General features: G+C 41.4%; 2 protein-coding genes across 2 annotated transcripts; both read right to left on the bottom strand.

Moving 5' to 3' along the window:
• Nucleotides 1-1,595: 1,595 nt before the first annotated feature.
• Nucleotides 1,596-15,375, bottom strand: LOC145503399 (VWFA and cache domain-containing protein 1-like). The gene is made up of 14 exons (XM_081482859.1): nt 15,187-15,375; nt 13,666-13,834; nt 13,180-13,352; nt 12,473-12,715; nt 11,704-11,845; nt 10,554-10,837; nt 9,841-9,982; nt 9,122-9,416; nt 8,088-8,284; nt 7,444-7,539; nt 6,133-6,460; nt 5,169-5,592; nt 3,538-3,785; nt 1,596-2,577 (listed from the first exon to the last, which is right to left on the bottom strand). Exons 1-14 carry the CDS (start codon nt 15,373-15,375, stop codon nt 1,596-1,598), a joined length of 3,912 nt encoding a protein of 1,303 aa, XP_081338985.1.
• An 860-nt stretch (nt 15,376-16,235) lies between these two features.
• Nucleotides 16,236-18,322, bottom strand: LOC145503396 (uncharacterized; the record flags this gene model as incomplete). The annotated part of the gene is given in 3 exon segments (XM_081482854.1): nt 16,236-17,493; nt 17,496-18,001; nt 18,088-18,322. Coding segments are annotated over 3 exon segments (1,383 nt in total), but the record flags the coding sequence as incomplete, so codon positions are not given.
• Between the last annotated feature and the right edge of the window lie 1,668 nt (nt 18,323-19,990).

Genomic DNA, 19,990 nt, shown 5'->3' with positions numbered 1-19,990 from the left:
GGACAAGGTTCATCGATATCGGGCAATTTCGATATAATTTAGAAAATGGCACCTAGTCTTAGGGCCCCAGGAGCAAAATAAATTGTTTATTCACTTTTTGTCTCGTCCCCAGTATGATTTCTTTTGTTTTAGGTCTCGGAACCAAGCTAGAACTATTGGCCTATTCCAGCTGGGAAAAGCTTTAAACCCACCACATTAAATATCGAAGACGCAGCGGTAAATTTTCTTAGAAGATCAACCTCTGACAATGTGTTGCTATTTTTGTTAATCAATTCGGTAAACTTCATAGGCTCTGAAATAGACCTTCTTTCAACTGATTTAATTGTGTAGTCGTCACTGAGCCCTAGGGCAATTGCGTAAACGAGCAAAACTGTTCCACTCTGCAGCTATTTGGATCTTCCCATTAATTTAACCAACCTTAGCAGTCTTTTTTTTTTTTTTTTTTTTTTTTTTTTTTCACGGCAAAGAAAATTTTGGATGAGACAAATGAAAAAATGTATATTTGTTTCTAGCTCACTTTCTTTATGTGTTTCATTCAACTTGCTCATTAACTAACGCTTCACCGATTTTCCCGCCGTTTAGAACATAGCAGTGAATGCAAGCGCAGGCGAGGCTTTGCCCATGCAACACACGAAAAACAGAAAAACAATTATGGGAAACAATCACCAAGACATTTCCAGCGTTCAACTAGCATTAAACTCGGAATATGCTTGACAAAGCACTATATTTAAGATCATGATATTGCCAAGCCGCCAGTTAAACCAAGTACCTGGAACACACAGAACAAGTTTGCAGTTTTTTACCATGCCATGCTCAGCCTTCCCCTTTTCAACTATGAGCACTTTGAGAAGAGTGAAAACGAAAGGAGCCAAGCTAAAAGAGTCTCGTTAGTTCCAGCGAGGCTAACCAAGTACTGATGAATATACCCTATTCCATGATTTGACGAAAAATACGGAACGGATATTTTAAGAAAAACGTTACATAGCAGAGAGCAACAATTAAAATATCCGTCTCGCTGTTTGCCAAACCATCCCATAAGGGATTCATCAGATCGGAATGTTTTATTTTTCTGGTATTTCAGGATCTTCTTTTGCCTGTTTTATCCATATTTTTTGTCTTCCTTGAATTTATACGATGAAAATATCAAGCCCCAACCCACAACTAACTTATTGAGGGACTGACTCATTGTCCTGCATGACCTACTGTGTACCATTGATCAAATTGCTTAACTCCCATTTGGCTGGCTCCACCGCCATCTTAGTTTATTTCTGACACAGTGCCTGGAACATAGGAATCAGTAAATTATCTCGTTATCGGTCTAACAGAAAATGTGAGAATTGTTTTACAACGAAAGGGTGTGATTTATACAAAGACTCGGGTCGTGGAAAACATAACAGTTGAGACAAAAACATAAACAGTTGAGAAGTAAAAAAGAACGGTTGGTCCTCATTCAGGTCACAGTCTTTTTCGGAGAATGGGGCATTCGATTTCTTCAAAGTGGCTGTCACAGTTAAAAGGACTGAATAATACCAAAAATGTCTGAAACTCAAGAAAAATATGAAGTAAGCGTATGTCGTCTCAAATTATCTGTTGCTTTAAAATTCACCATCCTTTTCGGTAGCTTTCATGTCTTCGATAACCTCGGGGTTATCGATTACTTCCGGGTCCTCGGTTATTTCCTGGTCTTGGGATATTTCTGAGTTGCCGGCAAATTCTGAGCCCTTTGAAACTTTCGGGGGTTCCCGAGCTGTGGGGCTATCCTCGGATACGGCGTTCGGCTCTTCTTTGGCTCCATCCTGGACATCATTCGAGAATGACACTTTTCTGGTTTGCTTGGGTCTGGTCCTCTTGCGCTTTGGCTTCCTAGGATAAGCTTCGGACGTCTGCATTATGCTCATTTGTGGACCAAAAGACATAAGCTGTGACTGAGCAAACCCTTGCGCCCACATTGCAGACATTGCTTGGGTTGAATAGTTCATCCGGGGACCTCCCAGGCGCATCTGCATGTTTGACTGCATCAATCTACTCTGGCCAGGGTAGTTCAGTTGTAAGGGCACAAATGATTGATGATTGGTCAGCACGTTTGTGGGGTCCATCGGCTGAGATTGCTCTTCTCCCGCAAACATATCCATCGATTGAAACTCCATTTCCTCCTCACCATATTTGGTCTTCCTTCTACACAGACAGCATATAGTAACGATAGAAATCAACACAAAAGCACCAAGAGCACTGGACGCTGCTATTAGTGTCTTCATATCGAGCTTTAAGCCAAGAATCGTGAAAATTTTTCGATCTTTTGCCTTTGTTCTTCTTCCTTTACGTGGAAGAAGGAAAGGATTTCTTCGCCCCAGCACTCCACCATAGCATTTCCGGTCGGTCTTACAGCTTGGGGTCTTCAGAAGCGAGCCGTCCGTCTTTTTATAACACCAGAAACATCCGAATACCAAGTTGCAGTCATTTTCCTTCTTGTAACCTTCGCAATGTACACTGAAGCACTTCCCAAGGTCATCTGGATGCTCTTTGAGGGGAGCGTGCGCAGAAACAGGTGGTGAAGGCTGTGCGCATACTGGAATATCACTAGGAAGAAAACTCTATAATGAGAATCCCGGGAGAAAAGTTGGGTGGGGGTGCGCGGCCCACTTCCCAAAACCCTTACCCTATTTATGACCAAAATCTGCGTTTTTCGCTACCCTATTTATGACCTGACCAAAAATTCGATAGCCTATTTAATAAAGCTGCGGCTGACACAGTTGGCCTAAACATAAGTTATGGAGAGCTTTTGTTGACGGTCTTATTGATAATGATGAAAAACTAGCTTCTTCTAAGAAATATACCCTTTTCAAGACCAGAGTGCAAAAAATCCTATCCTATTTCTTACCAAAATGGCCAAAATCGATACTGTATTTATGACCAAAACGGCTGAAAAACCCTACCTTTTAGGGCCGCACATATCTATATAACCCATATAAGGGAGTGCACCCTTCCCCCCTCCCCCCCCCCCCCCCGGAGGCGAGAATCGCTGATTCAAAGTTTGGTTCAATTTTGCTAGAGCTGTCACGAAAAGACAAGTAGTGGATCAAATCAGTAGCCTTCCTTGCAAAAATATAAATGTTAAAGTCCCAATTTAATACAATTGTAATTTACAAGTAACCATACCACTCAACCAAAGGCGCAAAACTTTAGATTTAAAGACGAGTGCGGGATCGAGTAGGAGAGCGACTTTTTCAATTCTAGTTTGCACATCATCACGCCACATACCCATCTTATCCCATCAGCTACTCTCTCTGCCTAAAACCAACATGAAGATCGAGAGCCCTGGAGACGTCTGGTTTGAAATTGGAAAATCGTACTCGTACTTAATCTCATACTCGCAGTCCAATCAAGGTCCTTACTGTTAATACCATGGAAGTTTCATTGCCAAAACTTAAACCCTTGGGGATAAGGGAAAGATACTATCTCTTCTCTACTGTCCAGTAAACAAAGCCGAGCCTACAGATCAGAGGGGCGTTCTAAAGCAGGACCAACTGAACTACTTACCTCTCCCCAGTGAGGTTTGCACTGCAGAAGTTATATTCCAAGCGACTTTTACATGGACATTCACAAGCATTCTTTTCATCCGAGATGCAAGTGTCGTGGCATGGGCACGAGGCTCGATTAGGAAAGCAGTCAGGGCTCTTTGTTACAATCACAAACACGTTTGTGCCAGGAACCTTGATTATCGCGTAAGAGTCACAAGTTGGCTGTCTGGTTTTGTCACTTCTGTGCATGTCTTTGTCCATTATGATCTGGAAACAAAAGAAGTGAAAAAATTGGTAAAGGCTGCCGCACGCTAGTCGATTTTCTGTCGTAGAACTGTAGATTTTTTTGTCGGAATCAAATCGGGTTAAAATTTGTCGGGCCATCAGCTCGCCGCGCACTAGCCGATTTTTTGTCGTGACAAACCGCGTTGAGGCTTTGGGCCGACTCATCCAAAATCAAGATGGTGCCTATTCCACTGACGTGACTCTCATGACATTTCCTAATTGGTTCAGGCGCGCGCGAGCCCCGACAAATTGTCTTGGTCCACCGCACACTAGCCGACAAGGCCCGACAATACGTTTTGAGATCTAGCACTGTCAGATATCGCCCGACAAGTCCCGATCTTGTCGTAGATTTGTCTGAATTCACCGCATCCTAGCCAACAAGTGAAGATTTTTTGTTGGCCGACAAAAAATCGGCTAGAGTGCGGCGGCCTTAAGGCTCCCCGGCGGTAACTCAAGACAATAGAGAACTTAAGCAAACCACGACGGCAACGGCAACGATAACGCCCCGAAAAGAAAAGGCTTAATGAGGAAAACAATGGTTGTGCATGTGCGTTTTAAATCTTTGTACATTTCTTTGCCGTCACCTGCAAAACAACAACGTGAAATGACTAAGTTCTGCGTATTTGGGGAAACGCCAACGACTGTGGCTAATGAACGCTGTGGAATTCATCGTAGGAAAAAAGATGGCGGATTACATTTTACCACAAGGCCTTGCGAACCTAACACAGCCTAAAAGGTACAAAGAAAGCCAATATTTTACAATATATGTCCCTGTACTAAGGACATTAAGTAGCCTAAGTTTGAAGATTGTATAACGTTTCTGTGCGTTTTTATGAACGTTGTTAAGGTTTTAGTGCGCTAAGAACTATGGGTAAATGTACCAGTCGCCATCTTTTTTCCTACGGTGGATTGAATGCTGACATTTCATATTAAGCTTAGGCAAGTTCTGAGACCAATAGAGGCTCTGAACAGATATCTGGACATTTGCAAAATTCGAGGGTAAAATATAAATTTATTTTTTTACTAGGCGTTATCCTCACGGTCGCGGTGGTCATTGCTTAAGTTCTCTAAAATTTAAAGAGAAAGCCAGATCAGCCTCAGCTGGTTTTCATGTAGGCCCTCTATCCTGGTGGAACTGGAATTTGGGCTGTTGGTTTTAATGAAGGGTGGAAAACCAGAGAGCCCGGAGAAAAACACTCCGAGAAAGGCGAGAACAAACAACAAACGCAACCCACGTATGGCACCTGGCCGGAATCCAACCCGGGTCACATTGGTGGGAGACGCGCGCGACCAGTCCATCTTATGATTTTGTTGCATCTGAAGTTAGTATACTGGGGACCAGGGAAACTGCAGAAAACAAGCTACCTCGTAGAATCTCTGTAGCTTCAAAAGGTTAAAATTCTGGCATTCCCGTCTGACCATCACTCCACTTCTGATCATGTCACGCGCAATTACAGCGTCTACCACAGTGATGTGCTTATTCAAAACCTTGCTGGAGTCATTGTACGCGTTATCAAAGTTTGGATGATAGACAATATAACCACTCGAATCCACGAGAAAGCAGTGCAGCTTATTGCCAGAACCCAAACATCGTTTCCCGATGTGTTTTCTCAACATGGCGCCGAAGTTTGAGACAGTTAGGTCTGCACCGATGACTCCAAAGAGGTTTTTCTTGCCATATGCCGTTTTTAGTGATTGACTGATCGACACGATGAAGCCCGCTCCCAAAGGATCGAGATATGGAGCTGTTAATGACACTGAACCTTCATTGGCAACGGCGCGAATAAACCTAAAAAAGATGAAATGAATTTGTATAAAACATACATAAGTCAAGTGATGAAAGAGTACTTGACACAAAAATATATTCATCCTCCCCAGAGTCAGAAGTGATCTCGGGAAAAGAAAAGTAGCTAATTAGCTAAGACTTTATTTCCTCCTTTCAGAGAAACAAATCTAGAGATTTTTTACTGCTGTTGATTCTACTGCTGTTACTTCCACCGTAAACATTCATACACAGCTGCTGTTGATGCCACTGCTGCTGCTGCAGATGAACTGCTGCTGCTGCCACTGCTGCTCCTGCCTAGGCTACCTCAATACAACTACTATGCTCCTGCTGTTGCCGCTAATGCTACTACTACCGCTACAATAATGCACTGCTGCTGCTTCTACTACTGCTGCTGCAGATGAACTGCCGTTGCTGCTTCCCATGCTGCTACTACTACCATCACTGCTGCTCCTGTCGCTACTTCAGTACAACTACTATACTCCTCCTACTGCTGCTACTAATGCTACTACTACTGCTGCTGTTGCACAATAGATCAAAGCTTACCACGGTCGAGAGATATGATCAAACTTCGTTGGCAGTGGTGCTCCAGGAAACAGACGTAGGACGCCATTGTAAGTTCCAATGTAACGACGTACAAATTTCCTTAGGTATTCCTTCTGATTAACCGCGGTGAACCAAGTTTCATCCATTAGTGAGGTTAGCATAGCTGTCACTACTGCATCTTCAGCAAATACTTCGCTTTCCTCAGAGAAGTGGGCTCTTCCTATCATCTGCTCAACATACTCTTTAACAGCTTTTGCGCTTTCCTCAGCCTCCAGGTATTTTGCGGGATCTTCTAACGCTTTCGTGGAGAATTTGATCACCGAGCGATCTAAGGGAAACAAAAAAACATTATCCTTCACACTTTTGATCGTTATTAAATAAATATCCAAAAAAATTAACATTCTTCGCGCTTCTGTCGAGTGCCATTGTATAAATTATAATTTTTATTACCCCCGAGGGGGACTTATGTTAATAACCGAAACGTTGGGTTGTAAAGATTTTTAATGTTCACCATCCTTATTCACTTATCACTACTCACAATGACTTCGACAGTGCTGATCCTAGCAGTATGCAGGACGCCTGTCACATGAACTCAGTTAAATGACCTTGCTCTCCATGAGTTCACGTACCTCAGTGGATAGAGCGCCCGCCCGGTGTACGGGAGGTCATGGGTTCGATTCCTGTCGGGGACTCAGACCTTGTTTTTCTTTGTCCCACGGTCGTGTCAGGTTGATAAGTTCACTCTTCAGATTTTTAATAGCTTTTCTTAACCAGTGTAACATTTTTATATTCATCATGGAACCACCTGGTTACAAATCAGTTTTTAAAAACTTCAGGTAGAAGTTTACAAGAAAGAGAAATGTTGTGCGAACAGGGGCCGCAAGCAAGTATTTCAATAGCTTTTACGAGTTAAACTTTTGAGAAAATGAAGACGTTATTGATGTTATTGTTGTTGTGCTTCCATAATTCGATAGACCAAAGAGAAAACGTTTTATATTTCTTTTACAAAAAACACGTGGGTTCGAAGTTCATCAAAAATGCTCCGCTGAACGTATCTGGTGTTTAGAAATGTGGTAAAGCACGTTCTCACAAGTTTGATATACTACGTACAAGAGGGTTCTAATAGTTTGTGTCTGGGGATCAAGAGCCGTTTTGTGACCATTTAAATGAAAACCATTGAGGAGTAGTTTCAATATAATGCACTTAAATGCTTCTCAATATTTTTGCGAATCAAGGATTTTGAACTTTCATACCTTGGGAATTTCAGGAATAAACAAAATTGATGGTAACTAGCCCTTTTTTTCCAAATACCTGCATAAGAGACAGTGTCTGTGTAATAACATGCCTTAGCTTCTGGTAGAACATCCATCCGGTGATAAGTAACAGGAGCATGTGACATTTGGTTTTCTAAATGGGGAGGAAACATTAATATCCTATTAAAATCAAAGTGTGTTTATATTTTACTTTAGAATTTCGTATTTACGTAGATCTATTTAGTGTGTTTGTCGGTTTTAAAACTTGGCCCTGCTTAATTTGCTACGAATGTGTTCAGTTCCAAAAGGAAATACGAAAAATTAGCCGTAATGGGTCCAGTTGTCGAAAAACTTAGAAATTGGTCATTTCGCGTTGTTGATTTGCAGAGGACGGTAAAGAAATACCACTGTAGAATTATATTGCACATGCACAGTCATTGTTCTGCTCATTAAACCTTTTCTTTGGTGACTTTCTAGTTGCCATTGCCGTCGTGTTTAGTGTAAGGTCCCTACGTTTTGTCTCCAGTCGGCACTTTGCCATTCCCACTAATGAAAGACAAGGCATCCAGGCCAAGACAAAATGGCCCGGTTACACAATGCCATACTTATTCCTTCCACTGAAATACATGTATTCATCAAAATAAAAGAATCTATTTCACCAAATTACAATCTTTATGCAATTAACGGATCCTAGGTACTGACCGATAAATAAAGATTTAAAACTGGCTTCAGTATCCCCTTTCTCCAAGGCAACACACACTATGTAATCTTTACTGTTCAGTTCTCCTACAGCAACAGGCATGCATGAATACTTGTAATCCACTTGTTCCATTTGAACTCCATCTCCTTGCATGCCACCTCTTGAAATAGAACGCTTTCTCCTCTTGAACGTCTTCTCCCTGAAAATGAAAAATCGTAAAGCGCAATTATTGCCCTACGTGTCGTCTCTATTGCATCAAAACCCATCAAATAGGTTTTGGTAATTTCAATTGATGGTAATTTCGTGGAATGATTTGTTACAACGTAACAAGACAAGCCGTCTTTTCTGTTACGCGCTAGCAAAATGGAGCTGACATGGGTACGTCCTAGGAAGAACTAGAGCAAGGACATGATCTGAAACTTCGTTCACGCAGGAGCGGCATGGAAACGAATCTAAGGTCGATGCTAGTGAAGAGGACTGTCACCGTCCATTTAGAGCGTCCATTTAGACGGCGCCGAAACCTGCGCGCTTAGCCACGTGAGTTATTCGACAATGTTAGGTCGAACGTATAGATATCATGACGTGATTATGCACATGACGTGAACGTGCATATCTATCCATTCGGTCGGGAATTTGATTAAATCTCTGACTCACTTGCTCCCTCTATCTTATGTATTTAGGGAGAGTCATGTGAGTTCCGTGAATTTACGGTCCTCTCCTCAAATGCTAAAATATTTAAGACGTCCTCGAGTTTAGGAAGGATTCTGCCCGCAAGAAGAGTAGTTAGTACAGTCGAACCCCTACTAACGGCCACCTCCCCACAACGGCCACCTCCCTACAGCAGCCACTTATTTTCGTCCCATTTGGGAGATTTGCTCTTAAATCAACCCCCCAACAAGGACCAGTAGACTCTACCCCTAGGATGACCGTTATGGAGAGGTCCGACTGTATCTAGGCATTTGCAGCCTTCAGACATAAACCATGTTGTTTTTACCGTGTATAAATAATGATTAAAGATTAAAGATTTTACGCTTACTTTAATCGGCCTGTCCTCTGAACGTCTTCCAGCAATTTCTTGAATTCCTTTCCCTGTTCAAGTCCTAGAATATTCACCAAGTTGGGTTCTTCAGTGATAGCCTCTGGTGTGGGAAGGTTTGGGTGACTTAGCGTGAACCCAGTTTTGGCGTGAAACAGGAAAGCGTAGGATTTTGGACCAGCTTGGTTAAAGTACTGCACATCTGACAACATATCGGTCATGACAATATCTACTCCAGCCACTCCACGGAGTTTGTTGCCATGAAAGTAAGCACTTGCTGCTGTTACCATTAAACCTGAGTAAAATAAGATTGACTTATAACAACACCAAAAGCTAGTTCCGAAATAAGCGGCACTTCAATTTTTGTCAGATTATCCATGTCTTTTAATCTATCCCCGAGCTTCATTCAAAAGTAGCTGCTCAAAGATCAAATGATTGCCTGTTTTAGCTCCTACCTCGCGCTCTCCGCCGAGCCCATTTGGAGGGAAACTTGCTCTACTATAAGCAATGGAAGCGGGGAGGGAGTAGTGTGGAAGAAGCTGCATTGAAAATATAGTCAAAATAAGATGAGACAGAACGACAGTGGCAATAATTCATAAAACTCGATATTAAACTAGCTCTTATAACCTGCAAGATTCTAGGTCTCGTCACAGGCACAAAGCCTGAGAGTGGGGTCTGAGGACGAGAATGAAGTAAATAAATATCATTAGCCTTCATACCCAGTCCCCATGAGTCCAAATAAGGTGGAGAGAACACGACCTCGCTCTCTTTAGCTGGAGTGACTTCCATCAGGTAATCGAAGTACGCTTTGAGTTTGGAATAAGGATCCTTCTTGCCCGAGGCAGCCATTGATATTCCATTCTGTGAAACAGGTCATTTAAGGTGAGCATTCTCTAGGTTTATTACATCACTACCCTATAACCGAGAGAGCTAATAGACAAAATCGATCAATCGACCGGTCAATCAAGCAGCAAAGCTAATTGACAGTCTAAAATTATCTAATGCATATAGGGGTTCAAAATAAGCCAAAGAGGGAACCATTTAATTAAGGTAAGATAGAAACAAGTTTTTCATCAATTTTTAGGCCATTGGTTTCACTTTAGATGAGTTCCACGTTAGATATTTATATACAATATCCTGATGAATTGAACATTTTGTTTTACCATTCATTGACCTTTATTTGACTTGCGGCCCGGGACGCTACTCTATCACAGAGTCACCTCCAAAGCATTATATTCGCTAGTACTCATTTATACACCTAGTTTCGTGGTGAGAGGCAATGTGAAAGTAAGGTGTCTTGCCCAAAAACACGACCCAGCGACCCAGGCAAGGGCTCGAACCCAGGCCACTCGATCCGAAGTTCAGTGTGCTAACCACTAGGCCACCGCACCTCCGTATACTGATAATACCAACTTGAATCTTATGTCTTTACCGTTTCCTGAGTCAGCTTCTCTATGAACTGTACACTGTTTTTGTCCTTTCCAAACAGCAATGCCAGTAATTTTAAGTTGGTGTCACTATACTCGTGTTTAAACAGTGCAAACTCCTTCGTTATCGTGTGTAAAGTTTTATCTTCAGCCCCTTTTGGCTTAGGTGCACCGTCCGTGAGCAAGAGAATCATGGAGGGCCTGGCAGCGATTGACTTCGTTGAAGACTTCAAGGTGTTTTTTAGGATCTCGAACGCTTTCTTGAAAGCTCTGATGAATCGAGTACCACCTGTAGGGAGGTCAAGTTAAGATGTTTATCCTCACAATAATGTTTCCTTTCATTTAAGCCCAACCCTGAGGAATACTATTAAAGGTAAAGTCTACAGGCGAGCCAAGTGGCCCATCAGGCCGGAGCATATCCCGGTTTCAGTAGCATGAAGCGACAGGAGTATTTCTACTCCCCCCTGGATGGATGCTAGGAGAGTTACCCCACAACATTAATTGAATTCGCCGGTACCAATTTATACACCTGAGTGAAGAGAGGCACTGTGAGAGTAACGTGTCTTGCTCAAGAACACAACACAATGCCCCCAGTCAGGGCTCGAACCCGGACCGCTCGCTCCGGAGTCGAGCGCACTAAGCATGAGACCACCGCGCCTCCCACAACCCACACTATTTAAGACACATTCTTAATTGAGACAAATAAGCAGGCTTGCTATCACTTTGGTGAACTTGTATTATGTTTTAAATGGCATCTGGAGCGTGCATTAAAAGAAGCAAATATCAAGTGGTTTACTCTGCCTTGAAAGTGACGAGGTAAGCTGTTGGAAGGCAAACCACTTTCTAAATGATATCCTTAGTTGATAAAGGTACAATTGTGTACTGCAACTAATTTGGAAAAAAGAAGTTACAAACGTTTGGCCCTCGTCAAAACAGAAATTTTCAATAACCTAGTAGAAGTGCCTGATCGAGGTCTCGAAGATGGACTGCCGCTCAAAACTTGTGCTTCCAAATTTACTACGTGGTTTACTTCCGGTGCGTTTTGTGGTTCTCGACGAGAAACATTTGATAAAAAGCGTCTAGCTATAATGAATATGCTTGGTAACTATTATCGCCAAGGAAGACAATCTTATAGAATAAATGTGGCGTTCAAACCTGACGGCTGAGCGCGGTCAATGAAAGATTTCAAGTAATTAACGGTATATGTTCCAGCCACTGCCATTGTCGTGTTGTAACATTCATCTGTGTTGTGGTCCGCACGTAAAAAGATTGAAGAGTTGAAAAGGATAACTGAAACCTACGAAAAAATTGTAACAGTTTCAAGGGTGAACACAATTAGCAGGGCGCAGCAGTTCAGCTAATCGGAAAATGGAAAACTAAAAATAGTACTGGGCTTAAATTGAAAAAATAATTTTGTAAGCCAATGGTGATAAAAACGTTGAGTGAGAGAAAACGAGTTTGATCGGTTAACAGTCATTTTCAAAGGAAAGATTCTGCACTAGGATTCGCTTTCAGAGTGAGGCAACAGGAGGGTCAGCAGGCGTTCGATCGATCGAATGACTAACTGCCTGACTGCCTGACTGTCTGACTGCCTGTCTAGCGAGACTGTCTGACTGTCTATCTAGCCTGACTGTCTGACTGTCTGACTGTCTGATAGTCTAGCCTGACTGTCTGACTGCCTGACTGTCCAACTGTCCGACTGTCCGACTGTCCGACTGTCTGACTGACTTACTGGCCGACCGTCAATCGATAGATCGATTGATGGTTTGATTGATTGACGGGTTAATTTAATTAATCCAAGTAAGTAGGGAAAATAAGGAAGACATGAACAACTATAGGCTTGATTTCCGCTGCTCTCTCGTGTCTGGCTGGTAATCGAGCCTGTGATAAACTTGACTCCTAATTACGGATTCCACTTGTATACCTTGTCTTGAGGGTTAAGCGTACTGACAACAATTTTAGCTGTATCTTTAGCAGCATCGAGGTTGTTATTGTAACCCATTGATGAACTGGAATCCAGAAGAATCACTATGTTCTTCGGTGACGGTGTTGCTGTGGTAACGTACCATGGTCTTATTCTGTTGTCATACGCACCACACTTTGAAATCCTTGAAGAAGGATACATAGTGCTGATTCCTTCAATGGATCCAAAATACTGCCAATTCACCTTGAAATAAAAACGTAAGAGAGGCGGCTGGGAGTATTGCTATTACCCCTAGACGACATCAGGTTAGTCTAACACCAGCTTATACTCCTCAATTTTCTAGCTGTCGGTTTGCCCCAACGATTGGTAAGAATCTATTCATAATCCAAGATTGCCGGTCGCTCTAAAGGAAAGGAGGAGCGAAGACTGGACTCGAAAGAGCCGGGGCTTAAATTGATCGTTTGTATACTTTTGTGTAGAAGGGTTCAACGTGAGAGTCTGAAGCTTTTCTGTCCAAGAACACAACACGACGAATATGGCTAGGACTAGAACCCAGACCGCGCAATCTCAGTTAAGATCAACGGGCCGGACTAAACGTTAAGCCACCACGCTACAAACCAAAAGAAAAAGAGAACACTTGTTTAAGTGAGATGGAAGTTTTACAACGCTTTGCTTTTGAACCTAGCTTTTTGTTGCTTTTCTCTTACCTTAAGTTTGTTGCTATCAAAAACAGTTCGAACGTTTGTAAAGTCAATGTCATCTTCCTTCAAATGCGCTGGAGCTTTCATTTGACAGAACAAAGCGTCTGTAACTTTATCTCTGTACCTTGGGTCATAAGTGACTTTGTACTCTGAGGGGAGCTCACAGCAACGGTGGTATGCTAGAAGAGTAAAATAATTATCATTATCTCTCCTCTTATACTGGCTGTGAGCTTCTTGCTAATGCAAAGCGGTTGTTAACTTAGTGTCGAAGGTTACCAACCGCTTTGCAAGCTCATTTTCCTTCAATGAACGCTGTAGTCGGTTCAAAAAATTTGCGCTCTTGACTCAGCGTATCAGCAATAATATTAAAACCAATAAGGGGCGTTTGGCTTATTTTAGCTAACTGTAATTATTTTGTTTTGTTTTTTTTTCGCACGGCACCCTCGACCGATTACCTCACTTGTAAAAACTTAAATTTCGGTCAGTTCTTACGTTGTTTTCGTGGTTTTCTGTTGTTAAAAGCTTTCGAGACTGCGTTAGAGATCTGTCGCACTGCGTCGATTTTCTGTTCCAGGCGAGCTGTCAGTTTGTCAGCAAGGTCTCTTACAATCTCGTCACCATGTAGATCACTTCCTTCTTTGATCCACTCTTCGATACTTTTCTGTTAATAGGAAAGCAAGTATCCATCATGAGGAACTTAGTACTTGACTTAATGTACTTTGTCATTCAAAATATACAATTTAAAAATCGCCGGGACTAAAAAAAAATTGGTTTTAAAACCGACCAGCCAATACAGTATTCGCATTTTGCGATATGCCCCGTTTTCAAATCTCGTGCAAACTTGCTAAATTAAAATACTTTGCACTTTGCGCGCACTTTAAGAGCAAATTCCTCTAACGGTCACCTATACCTCTGCAGGATAGAAAAATTCGATTTTCTGAAACTTTGTCAGGAAGAAGGTTTTTACTAACTTATTTCAAAACTGTACCTTTGAGGTTGTTTGGATTTTTATTTTCTTGTGGAGACGGCCTTACGTATTTTGCCCCGAAAAGAGCACTTGCCCCAAAATTACACTTTTTGTGTAGTTTTCTCAAAGATTACTCTCGATGCTGATTTATTATATGATATTTCGTTGCGTGCGTTGTCTTTAGTCGCCAACCGCTAAATGTATGATTTCTTATTCAAAATAAACGTCTGCTTAAGATGCTCGTTTGCAGCCTGATACCTATTTTCAATTACAGTAACTGATCTTAGAGACCTAAAGGCTATTTTAGTGGAGATAAGACCCACAGGCAAACATTTCTGGATCAATGTTGGAGATAGTGATTGCGGCGTGAAAAGTCAAAATGTCAGGCGATTAGCTCAAGTGCCTAGTCTTCGAGACGCTCTCAATTTTTTTGGTTTTATTTACTTAAGCTAGATGTGCGATAAAAACTTAGCTTAAGGGATACTTTTAACCAGAAAAATAGTTTGGGCAGGTAAATCCATGTACCAGATTGACTCCCTGGTCCACGAAATTTTCCTAAATTTTGACGTGACGCAACATCATCGAAGCGTATAATTTTAAAAATTTGCTAAAAATTTAGGTTTGAATTTCATGTTGATCTGACAACGTTAAATGACTGCTAAAAGATGGTATTTTAGCACTATGGGTTAGCTTTTCCAGCCACGCTTATTATTTTGGCTTGCTAACGCTTACAAAAAGTGTAGTTTTCGGGTCAAGTTTTGCTCTTTTCGGGCCAAGTGCGAAAGGCCGTCTCCACAAGAAAGTAAAAATCCAAACGGCCTCAAAGGTACAGTTTTGAAATAAGTTAGTAAAAACCTTCTTCCTTACAAAGTTTCAGAACATCGAATTTTTCTATCCTGCATAGGTATAGGTGACCGTTAGAGCAAGCTGCTCTTAAGCAAGAGAGTCGGTTCGCGGCCTACTAAAAAACAAACTGACAAATAAACAAAACAATGAAAACAGAAACATTAAGTAGAAGTCAACAATATTTAGACAGATTCAGTTACCTGAGCTGATTCCACTCTGTTTGCCTTAGAGCCAACATTTTTTATCTCACTACTTAAGCGTTCAACAATGTCTTGCGGCTTAACATCTGTGGGGTTTACACCACGTCTGTGGCGAAGTTTCCAGGAATTTTCTTGCACAGTTAGAGTAATCAAAATACAAAAACATAAGACCTTCAAACATGCGCCCATTCTTAGTATCCTACGTTACGATGTTCATGTTAAGGCAGTTTGCTGTTGCATTGCTTGTTTTCATTTGATCGGAAGACTGAAGCTGTATTTAGAACAGGTGACGTCATAGAGGTCCGCGCGCGTGCTCTAATAAGTAATGGTAATAGGACTGAGGCTCGATTACCAGCCGCTGTTCGGGAAAGGAGCCCGCGCTCCTCCCCCGAGGAACGTAGACCGGACTCGAGAAGGCGGTGGAAATCGAGCCTATCGTCATAAGAGTGATAACAAAATCGTACTCCCGCTGCGCGGTCGTCCGATTTGTTTATCACGAGAATGATTACAGACCGAATTGGACGACGCAAAGTCTTATTACCCACAAATCATAAAAACTACAATTTCCGAGAAAAGAAGAATAGCCAAGTTATGAGAGAAAGGGAAAATTTGCATTGAAATACCTACAAAGGAGATGTAAACATTCTAAGGCTACCGCGCCTCCTACCGGCAATTAGGCGCCAAAAACACAAAAGCAAGCGCGCGCACGCACACACGTAACTACAACTTTGAACGTGATTGGCTTATTGAACTGTCCGATAACAAACTGTCCAATAAAAATACAATGTTTAAGCAAGCAACCGGAACGATAATGCTGCTGGTATACGTTAGATCAATAGTGATCTAATCGGCTTCACACATAAAATGAAGAATACAAAAGCAGAAACCGACACAACGTAGAATGATTTTTTGAAAGTGTACTATATTTCGGCTGGCCAAACCAGCCTTCTTCAAGTACAATGAGAATTTTACAGTGGGACGTGTTTTATGTAGCATATTTTCGTAAAAACTAATTGACAGTGCAAATTAAAGATAAGCATACGGTAAAATAAAATAACATAATAAAAGAACATAATAAAAGGAAACAATTAATATGTTTCTTCACGGATGTTCAGACCATCAGGATCAATTGTTCTGCCTTTTTGAAATAAAAAAGCTTCCTTGGCTTTAAGGATAGAGTCTCGGTTCGAAAAGATTTTTTCGACGGGGATTAATTGCATGCCGTTAGCAGTGCGGTTAGGAGAAGACAGGAAATGCTCTGCGGCTGTAGTAGGTTTAGATTGATTGTTAGGGTTATCATAGGTAGGGCGGTGCTCATTAAATAGGTCTTTTAATCGTCGTTTCGTCTCTCCTATGTATTGTAAATTACAGCGGTTACATTGAATCGTGTAGATGAGGTTTTTAGTGTCACAGCTCAGGTTAGATTTTATGGGGCGCGTTTCCCTGGTAGAAAAGAAGGTATATGTAGTAAGTCTGTGAGAAATGTAGAGACAAGTAGCACAGTTTTTGCCACAACGGAAAGAACGAGAAGGAAGTTGGGGATTGGAAGAATTAGAAGAGAGTTTAGCTGCAACTAATAAGTCACGAAGGTTAGGGGAACGTCTGAAGGCTACAACAGGCAAATGCTGAAAAACGTTTTTGCAGCGGTGAGAAGAGAGCAACAAATTAATTGTAATGTTTTTTGATGATGTTAGAGATGTGAGGAAGTGATGGATTGAAGGTGGTTGTAAATGGTATGCGTTTAGGTTTGTTGACATCTTTGGTTTGTAAAGTGAGTCTGGGGGGGATGTCGGCGGCTCGTCGTATTTGTTTGATGACGAAGTTACGGTTGTAACCACGTTTAAGGAGGTAAGTGGTAAGTTGAGCCGCGCGAGCATTAAACGTGGCGTCGGTAGAACAGATACGTCGTAAGCGGAGTGCCAGGCTGAAAGGAATGGCTTTTTTAGTATGTAAGGGATGACAAGATGAATAGAGTAGATGTTGGTGTTTGTCTGTAGGTTTGGTGTAGAGGTCAGTAGATATACTACCGTCGTTAATCAAAGATACACTAACGTCAAGAAAAGGTACGTTAGTAGAAGAGTGTGAACTGGTGAATTTAATGGTGGAGTGAATGTTGTTAAGATAATCGACGGAAATGTTTAGGTTATCCGGACCTGCAGTCCAGATCATAAAAATATCATCGATATATCGTAACCAAGTGTGGGGTTGGATTGGGGCATTTTCCAAAGCGTTAGCTTCGAAATAACCTAGAAAAAGGTTAGCATAAGAGGGGGCCATTTTAGTACCCATGGCGGTGCCATGGATTTAATTTGAAGGTAGTGGTTATCATTAAAAGAGAAATTGCTCACGGTGAGAATCATGCGAATGAGGTCAGATAGTGTGCCAGTAGGAATGGTATTATGAGAGGAAGTACGTAAAAAATGCTCACAAGCATTAATACCTTCATTATGTGGGATATTAGTATATAATGATGAAACATCAAGTGTAGCTAGTAAGGAATTAGCGGGTAAATTACCGATGATAAGGAGTTTGTTGAGGAAGTCGTTAGTGTCCTTAACAAAGGACGGCAGGTTATGAACTACGAGTTGAAGGTCGTAGTCAACGAAGTGGGATATGCGTTCAGTGGGATGGCTATTAGATGAAACAATAGGGCGTCCTGGATTACCAGGTTTATGTATTTTAGGTAGAATGTAAAATCGTCCTGGTTTAACGTCAGACTGTGTAACGTATTGTTTGGTTTTGTCGTTCATGAGTTTGTCCTTTTGCATTCTGTTAACGTAAAAGGTGACACGTTTTTGTGTGTCGGCAGTTAAGGCTGGTTTCCATATGATCGCAGACGATCGCGGATCGCGGATCGCAGATCGCAAAAAGTTTTGCGATCGTCGGCGATCATATGGAAACCAGCCTTTATGTCTTCGTTTAAGCGTTGGTAGAATTTGGTGTCAGTAAGTTGTCTGTTGCATTCGTCGACGTACCACGTTTTGTCTATAACAACAGTACCAGAACCTTTGTCAGCGGGTTTTATAATTATATCTTGTCGTTGTTTAAGTTGGCGTATGGCCTGTCGTTCTGTGGCAGTAAGGTTATCGTGAATAGTGTTGGGTCTAGACGCGTAAACTTGTCGTAAACAAAGATAAATGAATTTTATTCAAAATGACGCGAACATTGTCAATAGCTTTTCTTACTTTTTGATTGGCTACTTAAAAAGGTCCATAAAATCTCATTGGTTAAAAAAAAATGGTAATTTGACAGCTGAAATTTGAACTTGAAAGCTTTCATAAATTAAAATTTCATCCGTCTGTACTTTTATTGATGATAAAAATGAGGCAATCAGCACGCGAGAAATTAGACAATTTTTGTAAAATTGTTTTTTTACTAAACATCAACTAATAAAGCAAACGTTTTTTTTCAGAGCGCGAGCTGCAAAAGGCATTGCGTGACACATTGACGTGTGCAACGTTGTCTGGAATCTTTTCGACAACGGCAAATTAGCCAATCAGATTGCGAGATTAGTAGCAATTGTGGTAAAAATCTTAATTGACCACTCCCCCAATGAGGCTTTTCAGGGCCAATGAAACCAAATGATGAAACAAATAATGCAAATGAACATAACATGGTTAAAAATGCCAACGGAGGGAGGCAGACCAGTTGGCTATTTACAAGCGTGACCAAGGAGTTTTCACTCGGTTGTCTCACGATGGAGTCACTTTAAGATGTGGATCGCGAAGTTTCGACTGCTATACTGCTAGTCTATAGTGACCTATAGTCTATACTCTGCTAGTCTATACTGATAATCTAAAATAATTTCCTTAGAACCTGTCTCCTTGCTGTCTTAAGTCACGTACGTGTTGAATTGGTACAAAACATGTCACTGGCTTAGTGTTCTATAAAATCAACCCGCTTTTTTCTCATAGTCGAGGAATATTTCGAACACTGTTCTAAAAATAGATGAAAGTTCCCCTCAGCTCAAGGACGTTTCACGGTCGGCGGAAAACAAAAATAAAGTTTTCTTGATGTAGATGACGTAGGTTTCAATGGTCAGTTGCATCTGGAGACGAGTTATTCGTTAGAAAGGACATTTTATCTGAAGAAAGCAAACTTTTAGAAAGGTTGTCAAGGACAACTATCGACATAGTCAATCCTAATCTTTATTCTAAAGACGATTTCCGCTGTTTCAGGTTGCCAAAATGTCAGTCGCCAATAACAGTTCTTTCCCTGGTTCTTTCCAGTCACGGATCGATTGAGATTTATAAAAACGCCCAGTTAACTAAGTCCTCATTTACTTTAAGTCCTAACCATGGTTGTTTTTGTAGCCTGTGTACATCCGCCCCCTACCCTAAAAAAACCTGATCTTTTGAGGGGAAGCAGGCTATTCTTTTTGCAGGGTATTCAAAGTAATTATAAAAACCTATTACGCAGAATATATAAATTGAACCAATTAGTATTGAAGTTCCCTTTGCCGTGTGTCCAGTCAAGGAAAACAAACACTGAATATTTTGCGTCGTTACGACAGTTATTTCTCCTCATCCGATATTTCTTTCTTGCATCTCGGTGAATTCGTGACAAACAACATAAGTATCAAGAGTTTCCCTGACTCTGAAAGGCATCCGGTAATTAGGAAGGAGTTAAAACAAATCGGTGGTACTTTTGATGGGGGTGTGCAGTTACCCTTGAGTAGACCACGATCGGCGCCAAAACTGACCAACTATTTTACACTGAACACACACTAACTAAACCAATATCCTAAAAAGTCAAATCTGTTTATGTGAATTTCTCACTTCCGAGTTTCAATTTCTGTTATTAA

Source organism: Orbicella franksi, chromosome 11 (genome assembly GCF_964199315.1).
Source record: "Orbicella franksi chromosome 11, jaOrbFran1.1, whole genome shotgun sequence".
Taxonomy (NCBI): Eukaryota; Metazoa; Cnidaria; class Anthozoa; order Scleractinia; family Merulinidae; genus Orbicella; species Orbicella franksi.
The sequence above is the reverse complement of the archived record's forward strand: the minus strand, read 5'-3'. Positions and strand labels throughout refer to the sequence as shown.